This window comes from Spea bombifrons, chromosome 3, assembly GCF_027358695.1.
Source record: "Spea bombifrons isolate aSpeBom1 chromosome 3, aSpeBom1.2.pri, whole genome shotgun sequence".
NCBI lineage: Eukaryota > Metazoa > Chordata > Amphibia > Anura > Pelobatidae > Spea > Spea bombifrons.
In genome coordinates this window covers 10327911-10348154 of record NC_071089.1, presented here as the reverse complement: position 1 = coordinate 10348154, position 20244 = coordinate 10327911, and the positions used below count along the sequence as shown (strand labels likewise).

The 20244-nt window shown below is 38.6% G+C and overlaps 1 protein-coding gene across 1 annotated transcript in view; it reads left to right on the top strand.

Moving 5' to 3' along the window:
- The window catches only part of HHAT (hedgehog acyltransferase), a 98668-nt gene that overhangs the window by 54302 nt on the left and 24122 nt on the right, over nucleotides 1-20244 (top strand). The window contains exons 12-13 of the mRNA XM_053460966.1: nucleotides 5723-5924; nucleotides 14123-14267. Of these exons, the coding sequence (XP_053316941.1) occupies nucleotides 5723-5924; nucleotides 14123-14267 (347 nt within the window). The remainder of the gene's footprint in view (nucleotides 1-5722; nucleotides 5925-14122; nucleotides 14268-20244) is intronic.

Sequence of the window (20244 nt, the reverse complement as noted above, 5' to 3'; positions counted from 1 at the left end):
TGCATAGAAACAGAGTAATTTTTGTTCTTGCCGGGGTATAGGAAGACCCCAGTTAAAGACCAGCTTGTAAATTGGGTGTAGAGGAATAAAAATGGTCACATGTCAGCTTTTTATGCTCAATGCCAATGGGCTGCAGAGAAAAAGAATAAAAGTTGTATCAGATCACCAGCATGTAGAGAGGGGACCGCCAGCATAGGCAGACCCTTCGGTAGAGTGCATCTCCTGCAAGCCAAGGAGCTGGGTGGGGGTGGGGGGGCAAATTGATCAAGGGGATTCTGGTGGCGACACTTTAAAGTTGATATGACGGCTGAAGTGTGCCCTTAATAGAACTATAGTTGGCTGGGATTCAAAAACACCATACTAAGTCATATGTCCAGACAAAGCTGAGACCTAGATCTAAGTTTCAACAATGCTATAACGCATGCGTGTATACATATTTTTATTTATTGAGCAATAACAGATATACTTAGTGCTTTACAGTTTACAATATAATTAAAAGACAGGTACAATAAGTGCAGTGGTATATAGTAAGAGATTTTGATTGGCGTACTATTGTTAAACTCTGTGGATGGGCTAGATAATGGAGATCTTTTATGGGTTTCATGTATAATCTATTGATATGATACTTAAAGCCACATTTTTTTACGCTGATGTAAGAAGTAGAACGCCATGTCTGTTAGAATCGGGCTATTATGTAACATATTATGTGAATTTTACAGATGAATAGATTAACTGTAGAATCCAACTCTCGCTTTTTTTGTCTGCAACAAAAAGTTTCTTGTAAACAAATAAATAAAATCAGGCCGTGTTCCATTTGAAAAAAAATATTCCCGAGCGTCTCAGAACCTGGGTAAACAAGATAAAAAGGCAGGACTTTAATTAGTGTGACACTTCTGTTCTGTGTAGGCTGGCTTCGCTATGATCGCGCCGCACACATGACATTTACCTTCTTAAGCACACATAGTTCTTTTCAAGTCGTTGATGCATAATTCAACTTTTTCGCCTTTGTAGAGTTTTACATACTGCAAAGCTGCCATCGCTATGGAAAAAAGAACATTTTTATTATAAAAAAAAATGGCATCTGTCTGTACCATTATATTCGCATAGTCATTATCACATTTTTTCCCCGATATGAACTTGCTATTGCAAAAAAAAAAAAAGAAGAAATAAAGCTTTGCCTCTCTGTAAGAAATAATAAAACATTCTAGTTGTATGATTAGTTTTCAAGTGTATATTTTTTTTCTTTTCCGTTTTCCTCAATCTTTAGTCAACCAACTACCTCCATTAACAGACCCCCCCCTCCCCAACTTGGTCTTTCGATTACATTTACACTTAAAATGAACTAGTTCCTTTTTTTAAGACCATGAATGAATTCTGGAATTAAGTAACTGTTAAGTGCCCCAGAATGAATGAGGATATCTTAGTTCTGCCATTACAATAGTCTTTCTTATAAAGTTTACTGAAAATGAGTCTATTAAATAAAATAGTACATACATTCCTATGAGTAGGTAAATAATATATTATAAAAGTCCTTTAAAGTCGTATTTTTGTTCTCAAATTTTTTTTTTCCATGAGGAAAAATATATCCCACTTCTTCTCCCGTAAGGATTAGAAGGCCGTGGTGGAACAGATCTTATCTTCTATAATGTATTTACTTTTCAGAAGATTTAAGCATAATTTAATTTGCCGTCGGTTCGATATACAGCTGATATAAGCTTCTCTTGTTTAAATTTTGTTCTCTAGTGGCTCTCTTACGGTGATCTATTTTCGTCGACTTGTTAATATGTCCCAAGCTGTTTTGTCTTCTGATATCTGTACGCGGATTAATGTAGCATAATTGTCTAAGAAATAGAAAACGGTGGCAGAATGTGAATTCTGGTTGGAACTGTGACAAAACTAATTACTTGTGATGTCTGCTTCATTAGGCTCCTGCTTGTTATTCATTCACACACATATACAACTATCAGACAATAGACTCCGAAGTGGAATTGAACCGTAGTAAAGGAATGCGGGGCAGCTGAGTCTGATTACTATTGATTTGAATTTTTCCTTCTTAATAATATTCATTATATTTCTAGAAGCTGCTGCATCGTTTTGATAGGATTATCTGTTTTTATTTACATCATGGAAATAGGAGGATTTTCAATGTAAAAAAAAATCCACACTGTTAATGAGAAAAAAATTGATACATAATTATTGGTGTTAAGAGGAGGGCTTTGAAAAGGGGTTAATGACCATGGTTTTTTTTGTACACTACAGGGTAGCAGTAATTTCTGTATTTTTACTATGTCTCTGCTCAGCTGTAATGTCCCTCATTCTCAGTTAGTGCACCCACACAAATTACTTTATTTGCTCAATTAGAAGGTTTTATTTCTGAAAACGTCATCAGAAAAAATGACCTTGTCTTATAAGCGAAGCCGTCTTTTATTCAGTATCAACAGTTACGTGCGGCACGGCTCACGCCAAGTATTGATCTCACCTGCATTCATTGTAGAAGACAGGAGCCGCTACAGAAGATCTACAAGGTCTGTCATGAGTAAGCGACAGTCAGGTGCGAAACGTGTTAAGCCTTCCAGTCTCTGTGTATACTCGCCTACACCGGCTAATTAATCAAACATACCTACCCGCATTGGACCCTTGTGTGCGAGGTCTTCTTTTGCTGTCCGTTGTTCTGTCTTTTATTCAGATCTCAGATCCATGCCGCTGATCCGCTGAATCGGCACACTTCCACCGCATCGGCACTTCTGCATATATACGTGTGTGTGTGTGTGTGTGTGTATATATATATATATATATATATATATTATAGGTGTGTGTATGTGAAAGCAATGCCTAGCTCAGTTTCTATGGTGCTCATAAAATGAATCACGCCTATAATCAATGGTAATTTTCTTCCGTTAACAAAAACCAAAGAATAAGAGTATCAGTACACACAGCACATAGAGAGGGTGAATATCTCATTTCTTGTGTACCCGCTGGTGCATGGTGCTATTTAAAGCAAGAGCAATAATCCATTCTGTTTCTCGTTATTAATTCCGCTTCTTGGGGATCTTAATCAAACATTCTGTAGGGAGATACACTGTAGCTCTTTAATAACCACTCTTCGCTACTTTAATGTACTTTTGAAACCCACGGATTTTAGGTATGTATTAAAAATACAAGAAAACTGCTAATGTTTATATGGGTTAATGGTGACCCCAAACCCGAAAGCTTTTCAAACTAAAGTACCCTAAGATTTATTGTTATGCCATTAACTGACCTGTTCAATTGATAAATGATTTTAGTGGAATCCAACGATTCTGCTTGGATATCATTAAATCAGACTAGAAAATAAAGAAGTAGCTCTAACATTACGGTGATCACATTGGCCATTTCTTCTGGACAGCAAAATGTAGACTTATATGTGTCCTGGAGAAGGTAGTCTATGTGGTCACTCTACCTGAGATGTTAATCGTGGGGTAAATACCCTGAGTTATTACAATTGCTTGTAATAACACTAGTGTAACTTTTAGAAAAATGCAATTTATTACATTATTTTATCTTCTATAACTGTGCGTATGCAGATCTGGTTACAGGTAATGATTCCATAGGGGCCCCAAACATCGACCTCGGCTGTAGACAGCAACTTTTAACCCTTTAAGGACAATGGGCGGTCCCAAAACCCATTGAAAACAATGCATCTTGAGCCCGTACATGTAGGGCTTTGTCATTAAGGGGTTAAGGGGCCAAGCTTTAAAGTTTTGTTGTAAAGTGGATCTCAACCAAGTGATTGAAAAATAATTATTTGTTGTGACCGATACAAAGTGCAAGATGTCATTCTGAGTCATGTCATGAATGTTTTGTGCTGCTAAACACAATAGTTGTATCAGAAAATTAATATGAAAAATGTTCTAAGCTGATATAACTATATCCTTTTAAAAAGTGCCAAAAATATTCTGTACTTTTCTAACTCTGAACCAAATTGCTTGCATAATACAAGACAAAGACGGAGAGAAACTCGTGAAATCAGGTAAATGATATGTTCCACATCATCAGTATTAGAGATCTCCTTAAATACTTCCGGTTGTTGAATTTTTATTCTGGAAATGTAGGTCAGATGCTGAGCACACGGCTGATTATAAATTTGTACTTAAATGCAGGAAATATCCCCTTTTTTCTAGGGTTTTCGGCAGTCATAACATCAAGTCTTCAAAGGAGATTTTGTTTTTGTGCTCGGTGGGAAGTTTGGATGAATATACATTACCATTCAAAAGTTTGGAGCCACTTAGGAATGTCCTTGTTTTTGAAGAAAAGCAAATTTTGTCCATAAAAATTACATGAAATTGGTCAGAAATCCAGCACAGACGGTGTTAATCCTGTAAATGACTATTGTAGCTGGAAACAGCTTACTTTAAATGGAATATTTTCATAGGCGTACAGAGGCCTTTATCACTCCCATCACTCCTGTGTTCCAGTGGCCCTTTATCACTCCCATCACTCCTGTGTTCCAATGGCCCTTTATCACTCCCATCACTCCTGTGTTCCAATTGTCCTTTATCACTCCCATCACTCCTGTGTTCCAATGGTCCTTTATCACTCCCATCACTCCTGTGTTCCAATGGCCCTTTATCACTCCCATCACTCCTGTGTTCCAATGGCCCTTTATCACTCCCATCACTCCTGTGTTCCAATGGCCCTTTATCACTCACATCACTCCTGTGTTCCAATGGCCCTTTATCACTCCCATCACTCCTGCGTTCCGGTGGTACGTTGTGTTCCCTGATCCAAGTACAAAAGGCTAATAAATCATTAGAAAACCCTTTTGCAGTTATGTCACAACTAGAAATGTCCTTATTTTCCATGAAACCACCCAAATGAGTCCAAAGTTTTGAACAGTAATGTATGTGTGGAAGAAGCCAGATACTGTCATTCTAGTGGTTAAAAAAATAACTGCTCGTATAGCCTTTTCCGGATCCAAATTGCTCCATCCCAGCTCAGGATGTTTGGTGGCAATGAGTTTATCACTGTGTTCTAAAGTGTGTATATATATATATCAGAAAATGTGTTCTTTCTAAATGTCCTACTTACATCAAATTCTAAAGAAATCAGAAATATAAGGTTTTGATGAAGTCCCATCACTAGTCTTACCTTCGACCACATCGGCTAAAAAGCGCCTCTCTTTGGCCATTTGAAATCTTGAAAGGTACGGTTGCTCCATCGCAACTTAGATGAGCTGCTCGACGCGGTTGGCGCTCTCACTCAAGCATTTTTCAGATAAGCTGCGATCCAGACACTGTGTAGTTTGGAAGTTGCCCTTTATCTCACCAGATTAAAACACCCATAAGCAATGTAGTCTACGGAATATCATATATTGTATACTGCCATGAAGCCTGCTTACAACTGTAATGTAAAAAAAAAAGTATATTATAAGTCAGTGTTTAAAGAAACAGAGGTTTACTTAAATAATTGTCCAAAAATTGTTGATTCAGATGTTAGCGATAAAATATGAAGAAATCATGATGGCGGTGTGTCCATTTTGCTTACCACTCATACCTAATCTGATTTCTGTTGAGCCAGACCACAGAATCACATCAGATTCATTCAGCTCTTCCCTATGTGATCATATAAGCAGGAAAGCGTATCACGCGTGTTAATCTGATGTATGATTTTGGTGTGAAGTGTGTGGAGTAAATGTGGATTTTTGGCTCATAATATAACATATTCTCTATTACATTTCCTGCAGATACATCTACATTCCGCTGGGAGGGTCGCACCGTGGGCTGCGTGGCATGCTGCTGTCCACCTCCTGCACCTTCATATTCGTGTGTTTCTGGCATGGCGGCCATGAATATCTCTGGTACTGGGCCGCGCTGAACTGGATTGGAATAATCACAGAACAAGGAGTGAAAAAACTACTTACAGCTTCAGGAGTTCAAACCAGAATTGTGAGTACAAACTGCTTTTATTCACACTTCCAAAAACAGTTATTAAGCTGTGCATTGTTTGTCTGAAATGCATGTTTAAATACAAAGCAATTGAAATCATTATTATTGGGGTGCGGTAGTAGTAGTAGTAGTAGAACACTGGGCCTGGGCAGGCAGATACTGGCACGATATGCGCACGCAGCCCCGTGGAGCAGGACTGGATTTCCCCAATATTATATAATATAATGCCTGGTTTTGTCACCAATATTTATTTAGCAATGAAGAATAATAGATGGTATGATAGAAAGATAATGAAAAATGAAGCTGTCCACAAATTAGAGGTTTGGCTGGCAGCATAAACGGGCGACTGTCTTAATCAACTAAACTCTACTCAGGAATGGGGAAAAAGTGTCTGCTGCAGTCCCTGTAATCACTACAGTAGTCACTACAGCTTTTCCACCCCACAACAGTACATTTTCTGCACTACTATTATTCATTAACTCGCGGTATTGTGTATGAGTATTGAGCATCAATCTCATCCTCTGCTAAGCTGTCACTGTGTCACACTATAACTCCCATCAGTCTGTAACTGCTGCTACCGACAAGTTAAAATGGCGTTGGCACACTTATATATCTAATGCTTGTCCCTCCGCTTGTAAATTCTGATTGGCCAGAGTGAGCAAAGTAAGAAAAACTCCCACAGGCTGCTGGACCCCCCAATCACAGACATTGCCATCAATGAGACTACCCCTGTTTTATGTTTTTTTTCTACCTATTTGTTATTGATATGTACCCTCCCACACACAGCCCCTCCCACGTTACCTCATCAACGAGCGCTAAAACAGCTTGTAATGGTGGCTACACGTGACAACAAATCTAACGAATCCAAATTCATTTTTGGAGCTTATGCAATTGATTTTTGTGAGTTTTGTCTGAGATTGCCCTAGTTTTCATTGATTCGTACTAATGCACGAAACAGGCAATTTTCAGTAAAACTAAATTTTCTACGAAAAACAAATGCACAAGTCTATGAAACAGGACATTTGATATACAGTAACTATCTGGCCATAATAAAGAATATTGCTGATCATAATGTATGTGTCCGTACTTTTATTCTTATTTGATTGCAGTTCTTGTACCTCTCATTTTATGCTGTTCTTTTAACCTACTAGTCGTACTAGTCACTTTTATATCTTTTAGTAAGTCTATGTAATTGTCTGTCTACGTGATGATGCTCATTAACTATTGCTTGTGTTTAGTTAAAAACAAACAGGGTTCTCATGCTGTTCTCCTCATCCTCCCAGTCAGGGTTCTCAAGCCCCCAACATCCTACGTTCAAGTCCTGCTGGTTATTAGCCGCTCTAGAACATTCTACATGAAATCGCTTTGATTTAAAGTTCCTGTTATACTTGTATGCAGACAGGGCCGGCCTTTGGGGTGTGCGACCTGTGCGACCGCACAGGGCGCCACACTCCAGGGGGCGCCGCCGCGGGGTCCGCCGCCGCCGCAGTGCGGTCCGACGCCACTGCCGCCGCGGGGTCCGCTGCCGCCAGTATAGGGGCACCCGGCACCCCTCCAGAGACGGACAGTAATGTCCGCCGCTGGAGGAGCAGGCTCGCAAGGGAGCAGTATCGGAGGTCTTTAACAGACCTCCGATACCGCTCCCTTGTGATCCCCGTGGCAACAGCTGCTGTGCGCCGGGGTTTGCTGTCAGATCCCGGCGCACAGCACTGAAGCCGCGCCCACCGGTCTCCGTGCCCTCTGACCCGGAAGAAGAGAAGACAGAAGAACTAAGAAGAAGAGCGAAGAGGAGGCAAAGAAACTGAAAGAGGAAAGGTAGGAAAGCATAGAGTGACAGTGAGAGTGGATTGGTGTATATGTGTGGATTAGTATATATGTGTGGTTTGGTATATATGTGTGGTTTGGTATATGTGTGGATTAGTATATATGTGTGGTTTGGTGTATATGTGTGGATTGGTGTATATGTGTGGATTGGTATATATGTGTGGATTGGTGTATATGTGTGGATTGGTGTATATGTGTGGATTGGTATGCGTGTGGATTGGTGTATATGTGTGGATTGGTGTATATGTGTGGATTGGTATGTGTGTGGATTGGTATATATGTGTGGATTGGTGTATATGTGTGGATTGGTGTATACGTGTGTGGATTGGTATGCGTGTGGATTGGTGTATATGTGTGAATTGGTATGCGTGTGGATTGGTGTATATGTGTGGATTGGTATGTGTGTGTGGATTGGTGTATATATGTGGATTGGTGTATATGTGTGGAGTGGATTGGTGTATATGTGTGGATTGGTGTATATGTGTGGATTGGTGTATATGTGTGGAGTGGATTGGTGTATATGTGTGGAGTGGATTGGTGTATGTGTGTGGATTGGTATATATGTGTGGATTGGTGTATGTGTGTGGATTGGTATATATGTGTGGATTGGTGTATGTGTGTGGATTGGTGTATGTGTGTGGATTGGTATATATGTGTGGATTGGTGTATATGTGTGGATTGGTGTATGTGTGTGGATTGGTAAGGGTGTGAGAGTGATGGGTGTTATGCTGTACCATTTCCAATGTATTTTTCATTATATAATTATGCTCTAAAGTACATCATAACTCCCATCACTCTATACTGTTCCATACAGTGGCAGAGCTGGGAGGCAGAGGCCTTGCACCCTCACCGCAGGACTTCTGAAAGGTAAGTGTACTTCAAAGAGGGAGAGGGTAGATAGTTAGGAGGGGGTAGATAGGGAGAATGGAGTGAGACAGGGTACATAGGGCAATCATACTCCTATCATGCCAAGTAGTCTACGAGTACATCCTGGAATCTGCGGGCATGATAAGAATGTGATTGCTGTTAATCATATATATATATATATATATATATATATAAATATTGTTATTTAATTGTTTTGTTATGTGTTATGGTGTGTGGGGGGGGTCATATTCGGTTTCGGCCAGGTAAATGCTGCATTTTTGGTTTCAGTCCAGAATTTGTTTCGGTGCATCCCTACTACTAAGCCAGACAATGAAGTGGTAGGCCTACACCACATCAATGTTTGGCGTAGTATATAGTGATTGGGGTTTTGTTACAAGTTTTGATTCCTTTCTTTTTTTGGGATGGGGGGGGCGCCAGACGAGTAGTCCGCACAGGGCGCCAGAACACCTAAGGCCGGCTCTGTATGCAGAGAATAACTAAAAACAGCAAATTAACCCTTATCTCTTTGATGCCACAATTCTCTTCCGGGCACCACAGTCGTTGTAAAGCACTATATATATAAAAATATACATAAAACTCGGGAGTCAGGGAACCTGGGTGCCTCCGCAGACATCTGCTACGCAAGCACAAATCGCCTGCTCCTCCACAGGCAGGGCAGAGTCTCTTAGACTAAGATATCGTGGGTCCCATGAGGAGGACTGACAACCACCACCTCAAGGGCAAGACCAGCCAAATGGCCCAATATATTACAGGCCCAATATACAGTTTTCTGTAAAGATACTCAATGGGAACACGCAGATTCCAAAAGGGAATGCCTGGAGTGAGGGTGTGGGTGCTTGGTGACAAAATGCTCCCTATTGCCGATATATGGTAGTGTAAGCAAGACATGGAGTAGAATCTTCTCTATGGGGAGTTATCATTCCTGCTTCTTTTGCCACGTCATCTCCACCAGTTCATCTCACGCCAGACAAGCCCCAAGAGGGGTGTCAAGTTTGGGTGCTGCCTATCTTCTGCGCCCCTTACTGCCACAGACAGTTTCATATATTCTCCAGGTGGTGTTGGGCTCCAGTTACCTTTATCCTGAGGTTAAAGTCTGCTATTTATGCTAATCCTTTGCAAAGAAAAAGGTTAAGAAACTGTAATCTTGCAGTGGCTTTTCCCTTTATCAACACAATTATGACATCTTACTTTTACATTATTACTGCTCTTTCAAATGCTTTGCTCTTCTCTTTATATAGCTTCAAATAGCTTTTGTACATTTGTAACCCCTTAATGACAAAGCCCGTACATGTACGGGCTCAAAATGCATTGTTTTCAATGGGTTTAGGGACTGCCCATTGTCCTTAAGGGCTTAATATTGTTACCGTAGAGAGAAATACTGATTTAAATTGGTTTCTTTGTTACTTGTTCGCATCCCTCTGAATAGATGAAATAGCTATGGAATGAGCCGCCTGGGATTTCCCGAATGCTTTATGAAGTCCAAAAGCACATTAGCAGATTCTGTTGTATCGATACAAACTAATTCTTTCTTTAAAACATTCATAAACCCAAGTCTCCTACTCAGTACAGCAAGAAACCTTTCTGACAGCCAAGTGTTTGATGGAAAGTGCCGGTAGAACGTGAAATCTTATATTTTAAGACAAGAGGAATGATGTGTAGCTGGAAGAAAATCCAATTGTGTTAACTTATTTTCCATTTCGTTTTCCCGTTTTTCCATATTATTATGGAATCACTGTTTCGGTATCTCGCGTTTTGTGTTTAATAACCTGCTCGGGAATAAGTAGTAGTAAAAGTGATGAGAATAAATAATACAGTGATTACATTTTATTAGTGTAAGTGGTGTTCTACTTTTAGGTTCTGATCCGGAATATTGAAGGGTTCCCTTTTAACCGTTGCATCGCTTTGTCTTATTAAGGGAAAGTCCACCTAAACCGAATAAACCTGTTTAGCCAGCACACACATTGTCTTTTATCCTCCCATCTACCCATGAAAACTCATTTCACCCTAAACTCTTTTAACCCCTACACCACACATCATCCGTTAACGAGCCCAAAAACCTCGACCTTCTCCATAATGTTTTTTTTAGCATAATGAAATTGGAAAATTTACTTATTTCTTGTTCTTTTTCTATCAAAGTATTTCTTTGGTTTAAACAAAATGTGGTTAAAGTACATATTAATAAACTCCCCCCCCCGACCCTTACAAAGTTTCCACCTGAGCAATTGTAATTTAAAAATAGGAGAGCAATTAGTTAATGGGGTGGAATAATCATCAATATCCTGTGAACAGCACAATAAGATGGATATAATACGTATATTGCTTTAAAAGCAATCTGTAAGCACTTTTACTTATATTTGCTCACACTTTAGCATAGAAACATAGAATTCGACAGCAGGTAAGAACCATTTGGCCCATTAATTCTGCCCCTCCTCCCCGACCTTCCACCCCTGACATTTCCTATTTTTCCACCCCTGACTTTTCCTATTTTTCCTTCCATGGCATTCTAGTTTCGCCCAAACATAGATGGTTAAATTGTATCGTCTGGTGTTTATGTGCACATCTGACTGCATGCACACAGCAAAAAATAAAAATAATAATAATAACGTTCGCGATGATTTACTGATGTACAGTTTTATAAGGAACTGTCCTCGTGGACCATTAAAAAGTGTTACAGCCCACTGTGCAGCAAATTGTCACAATCTCTAAGATCGATACTCGAGTTTGCGCTCTATTTTTCGCTGCAGGAAAAAAAACCTGTTTTCGAAGTGATCCTGGCCGCTGTACTTTATTTTGTATTATGTTTTTTTTTTTCCTTATCTGTGTAGAATATAATTAGAATAATCTGACACTGTAAAAATAATTATGCCGCCAAATGATATTGTTCCCTGCTAAGCATCACCGCTTCACGGTTTGAAACATAAATCCTGCATTTGTTATTGAAACCCCCCCTCTCTCTGCGGATGTGGTCTGCTAAGTAAGAGTTGATAATTTTCCTCCAAATCCACTGAAACATAAAAGACATTCTGCTGTAAATTGGCTCTTGGCAGTCCTTGGCATCGTGATGTATATACTACGGTGCAAAAGTTTTATGCAAGTGTGAAAAAGTGCTGTGAAGAAGGAACGCTTTTAAAAACAGACATGATAATAATTTATTTGAATCATTTAACAAAATGCAAAGTGAGTGAGCAGAAGAAAAATCTACATCAAGTCGATTTTTGGTGTGACCACCCTTTGGTGGGCAGTGTTTAAGGAACTTGGCCGGTAGGTTGTTTGAAACATCTTGGAGAACTAACCACCGTTCTTGTGGATTTAGGCAGACTCCGATGCTTCATGTAATCCCAGAAAGACTCGATGATGTAATCCCAGAAAGACTTGATGATGTAATCCCAGAAAGACTCTATGATTGGGGCTCTGTGGGGCCCATGCCATCTAGGACTCCTTGTTCTTCTTTACGCTGAAGATAGTTCTTAATGACTTTGGCTGTATGCTTGGGGTCGTTGTCATACTGCAGAGTAAATTTGGGGCCGATCAGATGCCTCCCTGATGGTATTGCATTATAGATAAGTATCTGCCTGAACTTCTCAGCATTAAGAAAACCATTAATTCTGACCAAATCCCCAAATCCATTTGCAGAAACCCAGCCTCAAACTTGCAAGGAATCTCCAACGTTCTTTACTTGTAGCTCTCTCCAGCCTTTCAGAGAACAAATTGCTACTGCCATATATTTCACATTTTCACTCATCAGTCCAGAGCACCTGCTGCCATTTTTCTGCACCCCGGTTCCTGTGTTTTCGTGAATAATTCTATTGGCCTTGTTTCCAAAATCAGAAAAATTGCTTTTTTAATGCAAGTCTTCCATTTCTGAGAAGTCTTCTCCAGACACTAGATGTGTGTACCAGGGTCCTGCTGCTTTTTTGCCAAGCTGACCTGATGGCACACCTGGACATCTGATTTTGAAGGGAAGGAAGCATGATGTGTCTTTAATCTGCTGCCGACCACCGGTCCTCAATATTGCCTGTTTCTTTCTGCTTCTTCAAAAGAGCGTTGGCAGAACATCTGGAAACCCTTGTCCGCCTTAAAATTTCTGTCTAGGAGAGACCTTGCCGATGCGGTATGACTTTTGACGTTAAACCGTTTTTCGGCAAACTCACCTTGTTAGTGAATTTGGCTATTAATCACCCTTTTTTATCCCCCCTACACAGCAGTTTCTGTTGATGTTTCAACTGACATGTTAAAATGGTGATCATTAGCACCTGTTTGGTATAATTGTTTAATCACACACCCAAACGTGCTTAAAATATTTACACAGTGGTGAACATGTGTTAAAACATGCCTTAAAAGTACCAAATCAACATTTTTTCTACTGAGAACTTTACCACCCTATTCTCTGTATTTTAAGTGCAAAACAAATGGTAATTGATGTAAGTAGTTACTTTTCCATGCAATAAGGGAGCTGCATTTTCTATATTCATATAGCAGAGAAGACATGTTGCTGGTTGAGAAGGTTACCTTTCATGGTAACAAAATACCCATCACATTCTAAAGATCGCGACCTTCTATCCTATAAGATTAAAGAGTTGACTATAGAACAGTAGGGGTGGCGAGCCAAGTGGAAGTCCTGCAATAATGGCATAGGTGTTTTAGGCTACCAAAAGTTTCTGTGATTAGGGGCAATTAGAGTTAATGTGCATTCATTTATGACTTTTTTGATATCCAATTGGCGCATTACACCTAAGCATAGCAGTTCGGCACAAATCTGGCGTTACGTGCACAGCTTCCAGGAAATTTGGAAACTGGTGAAAACGGATGTTTTTGGTTTGCCACTATGGCAGCGACAATGGGTTAAATGGCCACAATGATCCTCCTGCTACAGAGCATGAGCACTATACTGATTCACCCCCCCCCACACACACACACACACACACACACACACATGAATCATGCGCTGTCATGGCTGGGTAAATGAATAAGCGCCAGCCATTAATTTATCGTTCATATGTGTATCTCAAGATTATTAATTCTTCAGAATTGGTTCACAAACTAAACTCGACAAACGCTCTTAGCTCAGCTCGGTTTCCAGTAGACCCCATCAATGGTGAGAGGTTACAAGCATTTTTTGGCATTACTTAATATGGGGTTTATTTGCTACTCAAGCACCCATTTACTAAAGAAGCATCGGCTAATATAATTGACTAAGTAACTTTTTCTATGTAGTTTCCAGTTGAATACGGAACTGATTAGAAGAAACTTGCAGAACCTGGTTCTAAAAAGTGTCTCCATGTTATCTCTTCTACTTACATTTTTAGTTTAATATTCTTTTGCTGAGTTTTTTGAAATCCTTCCAAGACTTTGAAGACAAAACCGTGCTGTCTGAAAGTGAATAGTGATAAATACTGCCAAACTAATTTAAAGGAAAGTAAGCCAAACAAAAATGTTTTGGAGTGGAGTTAAATCCATTTAGTGTAACTCTGCTTTTGTCGTTTCAGAATCAATGCTTGTCACCGAGGCTGTTCCGCCAGCTTCATGCCGCCCTGGCATCTGTTTCCACGGCTTTGTTAATTTTCACCAACCTCATATTTCTCGGAGGAGAGCACGTTGGGAGAATCTACTGGAAGAGGTTGTTTGTCCAAGGTAAGCTTATTTACTAAAAAATATGAACATTTTTACCTGTATAACGTCTGCCAAGCAGCAGTCAATTAAATGTACAAGGTAAGTCATCGATTGAGATTTTTCTTTGCGATTTTATCTTTGTTTTTTTTAACTATCATTTTCCTTTGTCATGTTTAATATACCCACATAAAGAACATATATTTCTCTTCCTAAGGGCAAGTAGGGATTTTATATATATATATATATATATATATATATATATGTATATATATATATTATATATATATATATAATATATATATATATATATATATATATATATGTATATATATATATTATATATATATATATAATATATATATATATATAATATTTATCACTAAAATATGAAGAAAAAAACAGGCAAAATGTATGCAATTTTACTTTTGGGTTAGGAGCAACTGCAGAAAAAAAAACAATTTATGTTTAGCCTCCCAGCACATTGATACCTCACATACATAGACTTTTTTGTTCTGGAGGTCCAAAAAATTCTCTTACAAAGTACAAAAGCATTTTAAAAATATTTGTAAAACTTTTGGTAGTTTAAAGAGTTTCTTTTTTTTTCTAGTAAGAGAATGTATGAGGTGCTTTACACATTTTCCATTATATAATTTCACTTGTGTGTAAAATAGTTATATACTGGGGGGCACAGTGGAATTTTAAAATGTTTTTTGTAAGATGAACAATAATTAATGCCACCTCAGTCAAAAAGCCATTGACCTCCTAATTTGAATCATTACTTTAATGTTCTCTCCCCTTAGGAAACCCTCCATCCCTCTCTTCTCTCCTCCGGTTAGAGTGATGGTCCATCTTGACACTATTGAGATTATGTACTCAAAGCTACCAGCCTGCCCTGCTAGTTTATTGTACATCAATGTAGCACCAATGGAAATGATCTGTTTTAGAGGAAAAGGACGTTTGTTTTGTGAGATACCTGTTGCTCATCATGCATACTAATTAGGGTCAATTTAAGAATTCAGTTAACCTTTACTTAATCTGGTCGTTCAGTACATAATAAAGGTCAGAGCTTTTCGTTAATGTTCTCCTAGTAGGATATTTTTAATCTTTCCTGCTAATGATGACAAACCACTCATATATATATATATATATATATATATATATATATATATGCATTCCACTAAAAAGAAAAAAGAACAGGTCACTTGATAAGAAAATGTACATACACAATTATTTATTGATTGATAATTAAACATTCTTAATGTCAACATACTAATGTTCTTGAAATTTATTTTTATTTATGTATTAGGAATTTTTATTTGAAATCGTGCTCAATAATATATAAAGATTTGCCATGCCATGCACAGTTAAAGTTGTCGTCAATGTATAGATAGTGTTAATTTTCTTATTTCAAGGCTCCTTGGGCTAGTCTTCTCTATACTAGCAGTTGGCCCGACCGCGTCTCATAAAGAGATGGAGAGCTTGGGGGAGCCAGACCCAGCTATACCTATAACAGTGGACACCATGCCTGCTCAGGGTATTGATATGCGGACCCCCGTCTGCCTGACCATTGGTTTACTTTACAAAACCGGTTCTCCCAACCAATGCTCTCTCTATAACCTGTATTAGCAGCATGGCATCCACATATTTAAAATACAGAGTTTGACTGGTTCTGTGAAATAATTGAAAATATGCCTCGATAGTCTAATTAAATGTACCAGGCCTGTCGCTCTATACATCTCTATCTGCTGAATGAGCAGCATGCTAATGGCAGAATACGCTCTACCATAAAGAAATCAGAATGTCATTCATAAGCAGAGGGGGCGGCAGGAAAATAGTTAACGTTCAGCTGGGAGCGTCAGTTTATATACATATTTTTTAATAATTTATATATACGTTCATTATTATACGTGGCCTATTACTACTACAGAAGGCGCATGGAATGACCAATTTAATCTGTATACAGGTCTGTCTGTAGCTGCCTCAGATCATGCCAGTTACCGCTGTCCATCATACGTAAATAGCCTCTACACGATGGTTATTCAACCTCTTTCAGATTATCTCTGTAAAGTGTCCGGCTCTGTGTAAGACACCCGTCCTCACAGACACAATGATCAGATGTAACAAGCGTGTCGCGCTTTAACTATTCTCATATTTCAAAGGAACAGCGATCTCTACAGAAATCCGTACAGCCTTCATATAGGCTCTTTGCACCCAATGAAGACCTCGTGTTCCATTTACAAAGCCAAGTCCGTAATAACATTTAGACACCAATTCATTTGAACGGTTTATTGACTATGATCCTGGATTTCCTTTACACTTTGGATTCTTTTGTACCAATCATACTCTGATGTTCAGCATTTCTCGCTTGTATCATAAAATAGGAATGCCAATACGATTCATTTTTGCTAAAGTTTATACTCATAATACAGAGATATCTGTCTTACTTGCCAGGTACCAATATAAAACAGGAATGGCTGGCCGGTGATTCCTTATTGCGACACATAATGAAGCGGTGATGTGTTTATATACTGCATGTCTTTGTAGTTTGTAGCTCTTTTCAAAAACACCATAGAAAAATTCACTATTTGATAAGAAAAAATGAAAATGGATGAAGTTGTAATGGGACAAGAAAAAGGAGTCTCCAGTGAAAGGTGATACCTTTTGTTGGGTCCTCATAGAAGAAAATGTAGAGTTACATAAAAGCTTTCTGGACTTTGGAGGTCTCTTCTTCATCCATATTTTTCTTTGTTGGCCCAATAAAATGTAGCCCCTTTAGCTGAACACTCCATCTAACAAATTGTGCAAGTCAACAATACCTCTCCCATGGTGCTTTCTGACCGGACTTAGCTGCACACCTCAGTCCCTCTAGCTCTGGAGTATCTAGTCGAAGGTGATACCCTTTGTTGGGACAGTATGGAGGAAAACATGAAAAGCGTGAAAGCTTTTGGGACTTTTTGGTTCTCTTCTTCATTTATCTTTTTCGGTGTCGGCCAATAAAAAGTACCACCTTTGGCTGAAAATTCCAACAAGTTATCGAGATCAACAATACTATACTGGAATAAGTCTTCATGATACTAGACATAGTACCTGCGAAGCTAGACAAATAAAAATTCTCAGAAATTTAATAAATTTAATAAAGAATTGAGCAATTTGTATTTATTCCTGAGCGATTTTGAAGATAACATCATGCCAGCGCTACCTTTATCCAGAGCTCGCCACCAGCATCATAGCGTTCGCCATCTGTCTTGCTGAAGTTCTTTGAAACACCTTTGGAATATTTTGACAACGCTGTGTCAAATTTAAACAATGTAAATCCACTTAATTTAGTTGTTTTCTTTAGCAAGCTTTAATTTCATACTGCCTCCTTGTAATTATTCAAGCATGTACTTTCTTTGGTTCTCTCTTATTTTATCTAATTAACTATTGTGTATGTAAGAAGTTGCTAGTCTAATGAATTACTCTACTGCTTTACTATGCTAATTATGTTAAAATACGAAATTCAATTTTTTTTTTTCATGCTGACGTTCTTATCGTAGGACATTAAAACGGGATAATTATTCCCTGAGTCATCCACCTTCACTAATGAATTTTCTATTCTTCACGAAATGTATTGAAACACAAACAAAGCCGTTTTTTATTAGGTTTATTTTCACCGCTAAAAAGGACAAATGACGTCACTTTACCGAAAATATATCTAAACTATTTATAGGTGCGTCGGGAGCCTTTGCTTCTGCTGATGAACACATGCAGTTAACCCCGAAGCAGGGTATAGGAAACCTGAATGTATGCCGAATAATATTTCCACATATAGTCACCGAGGCATCTAGTTTAATAAGGTGGTACTAATGTCATGACGGGATCCTTTATGTGCCCTGTTTGTGGGTGTTGTATTCAGTCCCTTTGTGTGGAAGGGGTTTTGTGGGGACACCTTCAGACCACTGCCACCACTCCAAAACCATGCTGTCAAGCAAAATGCTCCACTGGAACTGTCGGAGACCATAAGTGATTAATAAAACCTGCTGTAGTCGATGTAGTTAATGTTAGTCTGTCGCCTTTCCCAAGTCTTCTTCATGACTATGAAATATTAATAAAACCCCACCTTACGTGTATACTGTATAGAAAGGTATTTTAATTTTCTGTTTGTTTGGGCTCCCCGTGGTTCTTCTTCTCGATTTTGTTATCTCTCCCTAGTTTAAGTTGCTGATTGTTATTGATTGGTTCAGGCTGCCTTCGTAAAGGTTGGATGAGGAGAAGCAAAAGAACTTCAGGACAGGGAATTAGGCAATGCTGGGGCTACCACTTTGAGACAGACCTCAGCTTCCACTTTTTTTTAAATTAAATATCTCTAAAACAATTACACTGATTAACAAACAAAAAAACCCATTACCTATGCAGTAGGTAGTTTTTATCTATGACTATCACTATATATATAATATATGATAATTCTCCTTTTGAGAAATATACTTGAGCTTAGAGAAATGCTCAGTTAGATTCCTTTTCTTTCTAAATTAGACAATTTGCCCTCTCTTAAAATGTCATTCTGCCATTGTGTTCAGGGCTGATCTCCTTATAGTCCCTGCCGGGCATCAGTTCTTGACTTCTATCATTTTCATTTTGTGAATACGCACTTATATAAAGTTAAAGGGATACTCCATGTGCATTTGCTTGCCGTCAACACCAGTGCTGGCTTGGCAAGCATTCTAGTGAGGAGGGAGAGATGGTGTCTCGTTAAACCCTTGCGCATGCTCAGAAAGTCTTTCAGTGGGCAGAATATATAGATAATAGATTATTGCAATTTTCAATAAACCTTTTTTTTATTATTTTTGTTGTTGCAGTTTTAAAGAATGTATATTTAAGTACTTCTAAAGTACATGAATGTGTATCCTTTGTTCAGGAGGCTGCCTGGGACAATGAAGTGTCCCTTTAATAATTACTCATTCATTATCCTTGCTGTGTTCATGTTCCAATGCTTTTTGTCTCTGTGAGCGTCTCTTCAGCTGCCTTGTTATGGTCTCCAGCTTTGCAGATTCCAACAGAGGCAGCCGCCATCTCTTGGCAGGTGTAGACTTGGCAAGCTTTTCCTCCAAGTTGCAAATCTCAGCAAGCGCTAACCATTGTTCCATCGGATTGTGCCAACTCCACTGTTCCTGCTTATTTGGACTTTCTGTGTGGTCTTTTAGTTTTCCTAGCAGATATATTTTTGGAATTCTTTACTTTTTTTACCACCTTAATGTGCAGAAAAATAATTACCACCTTCCCTTCAAAAGTTTCCATAGTTTAACATCCTGCTGCCCTTCACCATGTTTTATTATTTTGTTTTGTTTTAGGATCGATGTGCTATATTTTTGTACAGTAATGGGTTTTGTTTTAGTGCAGTCTCTTCAGTTTATATGAGAAACTAAGTGATGTTCTTTTGACGTAGGGTCATGCTTTTCAGTCTATTTGTTTGTCATAAGGACTTGATAGGGAAGTTATGAGTACAAATAATTGCAGCCTTATAAAAATGTTGTTGTAGAAGGAGTACCTGCGGTTTTTGTTACTGCTTCATAATGGGATTTTTTTTTTGTTTAGTGGTTATTTTTATGGAACGTATAGAACATAGTGCATTTCTGGCATGAATAACACCGAAGAGAGAGCTGGCTAGATAGATAGATATTCGCAGAAGAGCTGAGGTTTAATTTCCCTGACTTCACTTTTACATTAGTTTCCCTAGTGAGTTTCTGTGCCAAGAATGTCTATGTGGTCCTGCTTAAAGCGTATTTAAATTAGTGGGCTTTGGAGGGCCTTTTATAAAGCATACTAAATTCACGGAGAAAACACAACTTTTGTTGTAACATTATAACATAATGAAGCACTACTTTTAAACAAAGTTGTGAGCATGCCGAAAAGTTAGTAAGCTGAGACCAGGGTGACTTCAGAGGGATTGTAGAGCAGTCAGGCTTGGACATGGATAAATGTAAGGAAATGCATTTGGTAAAATGAAACAATCATTTTGCCA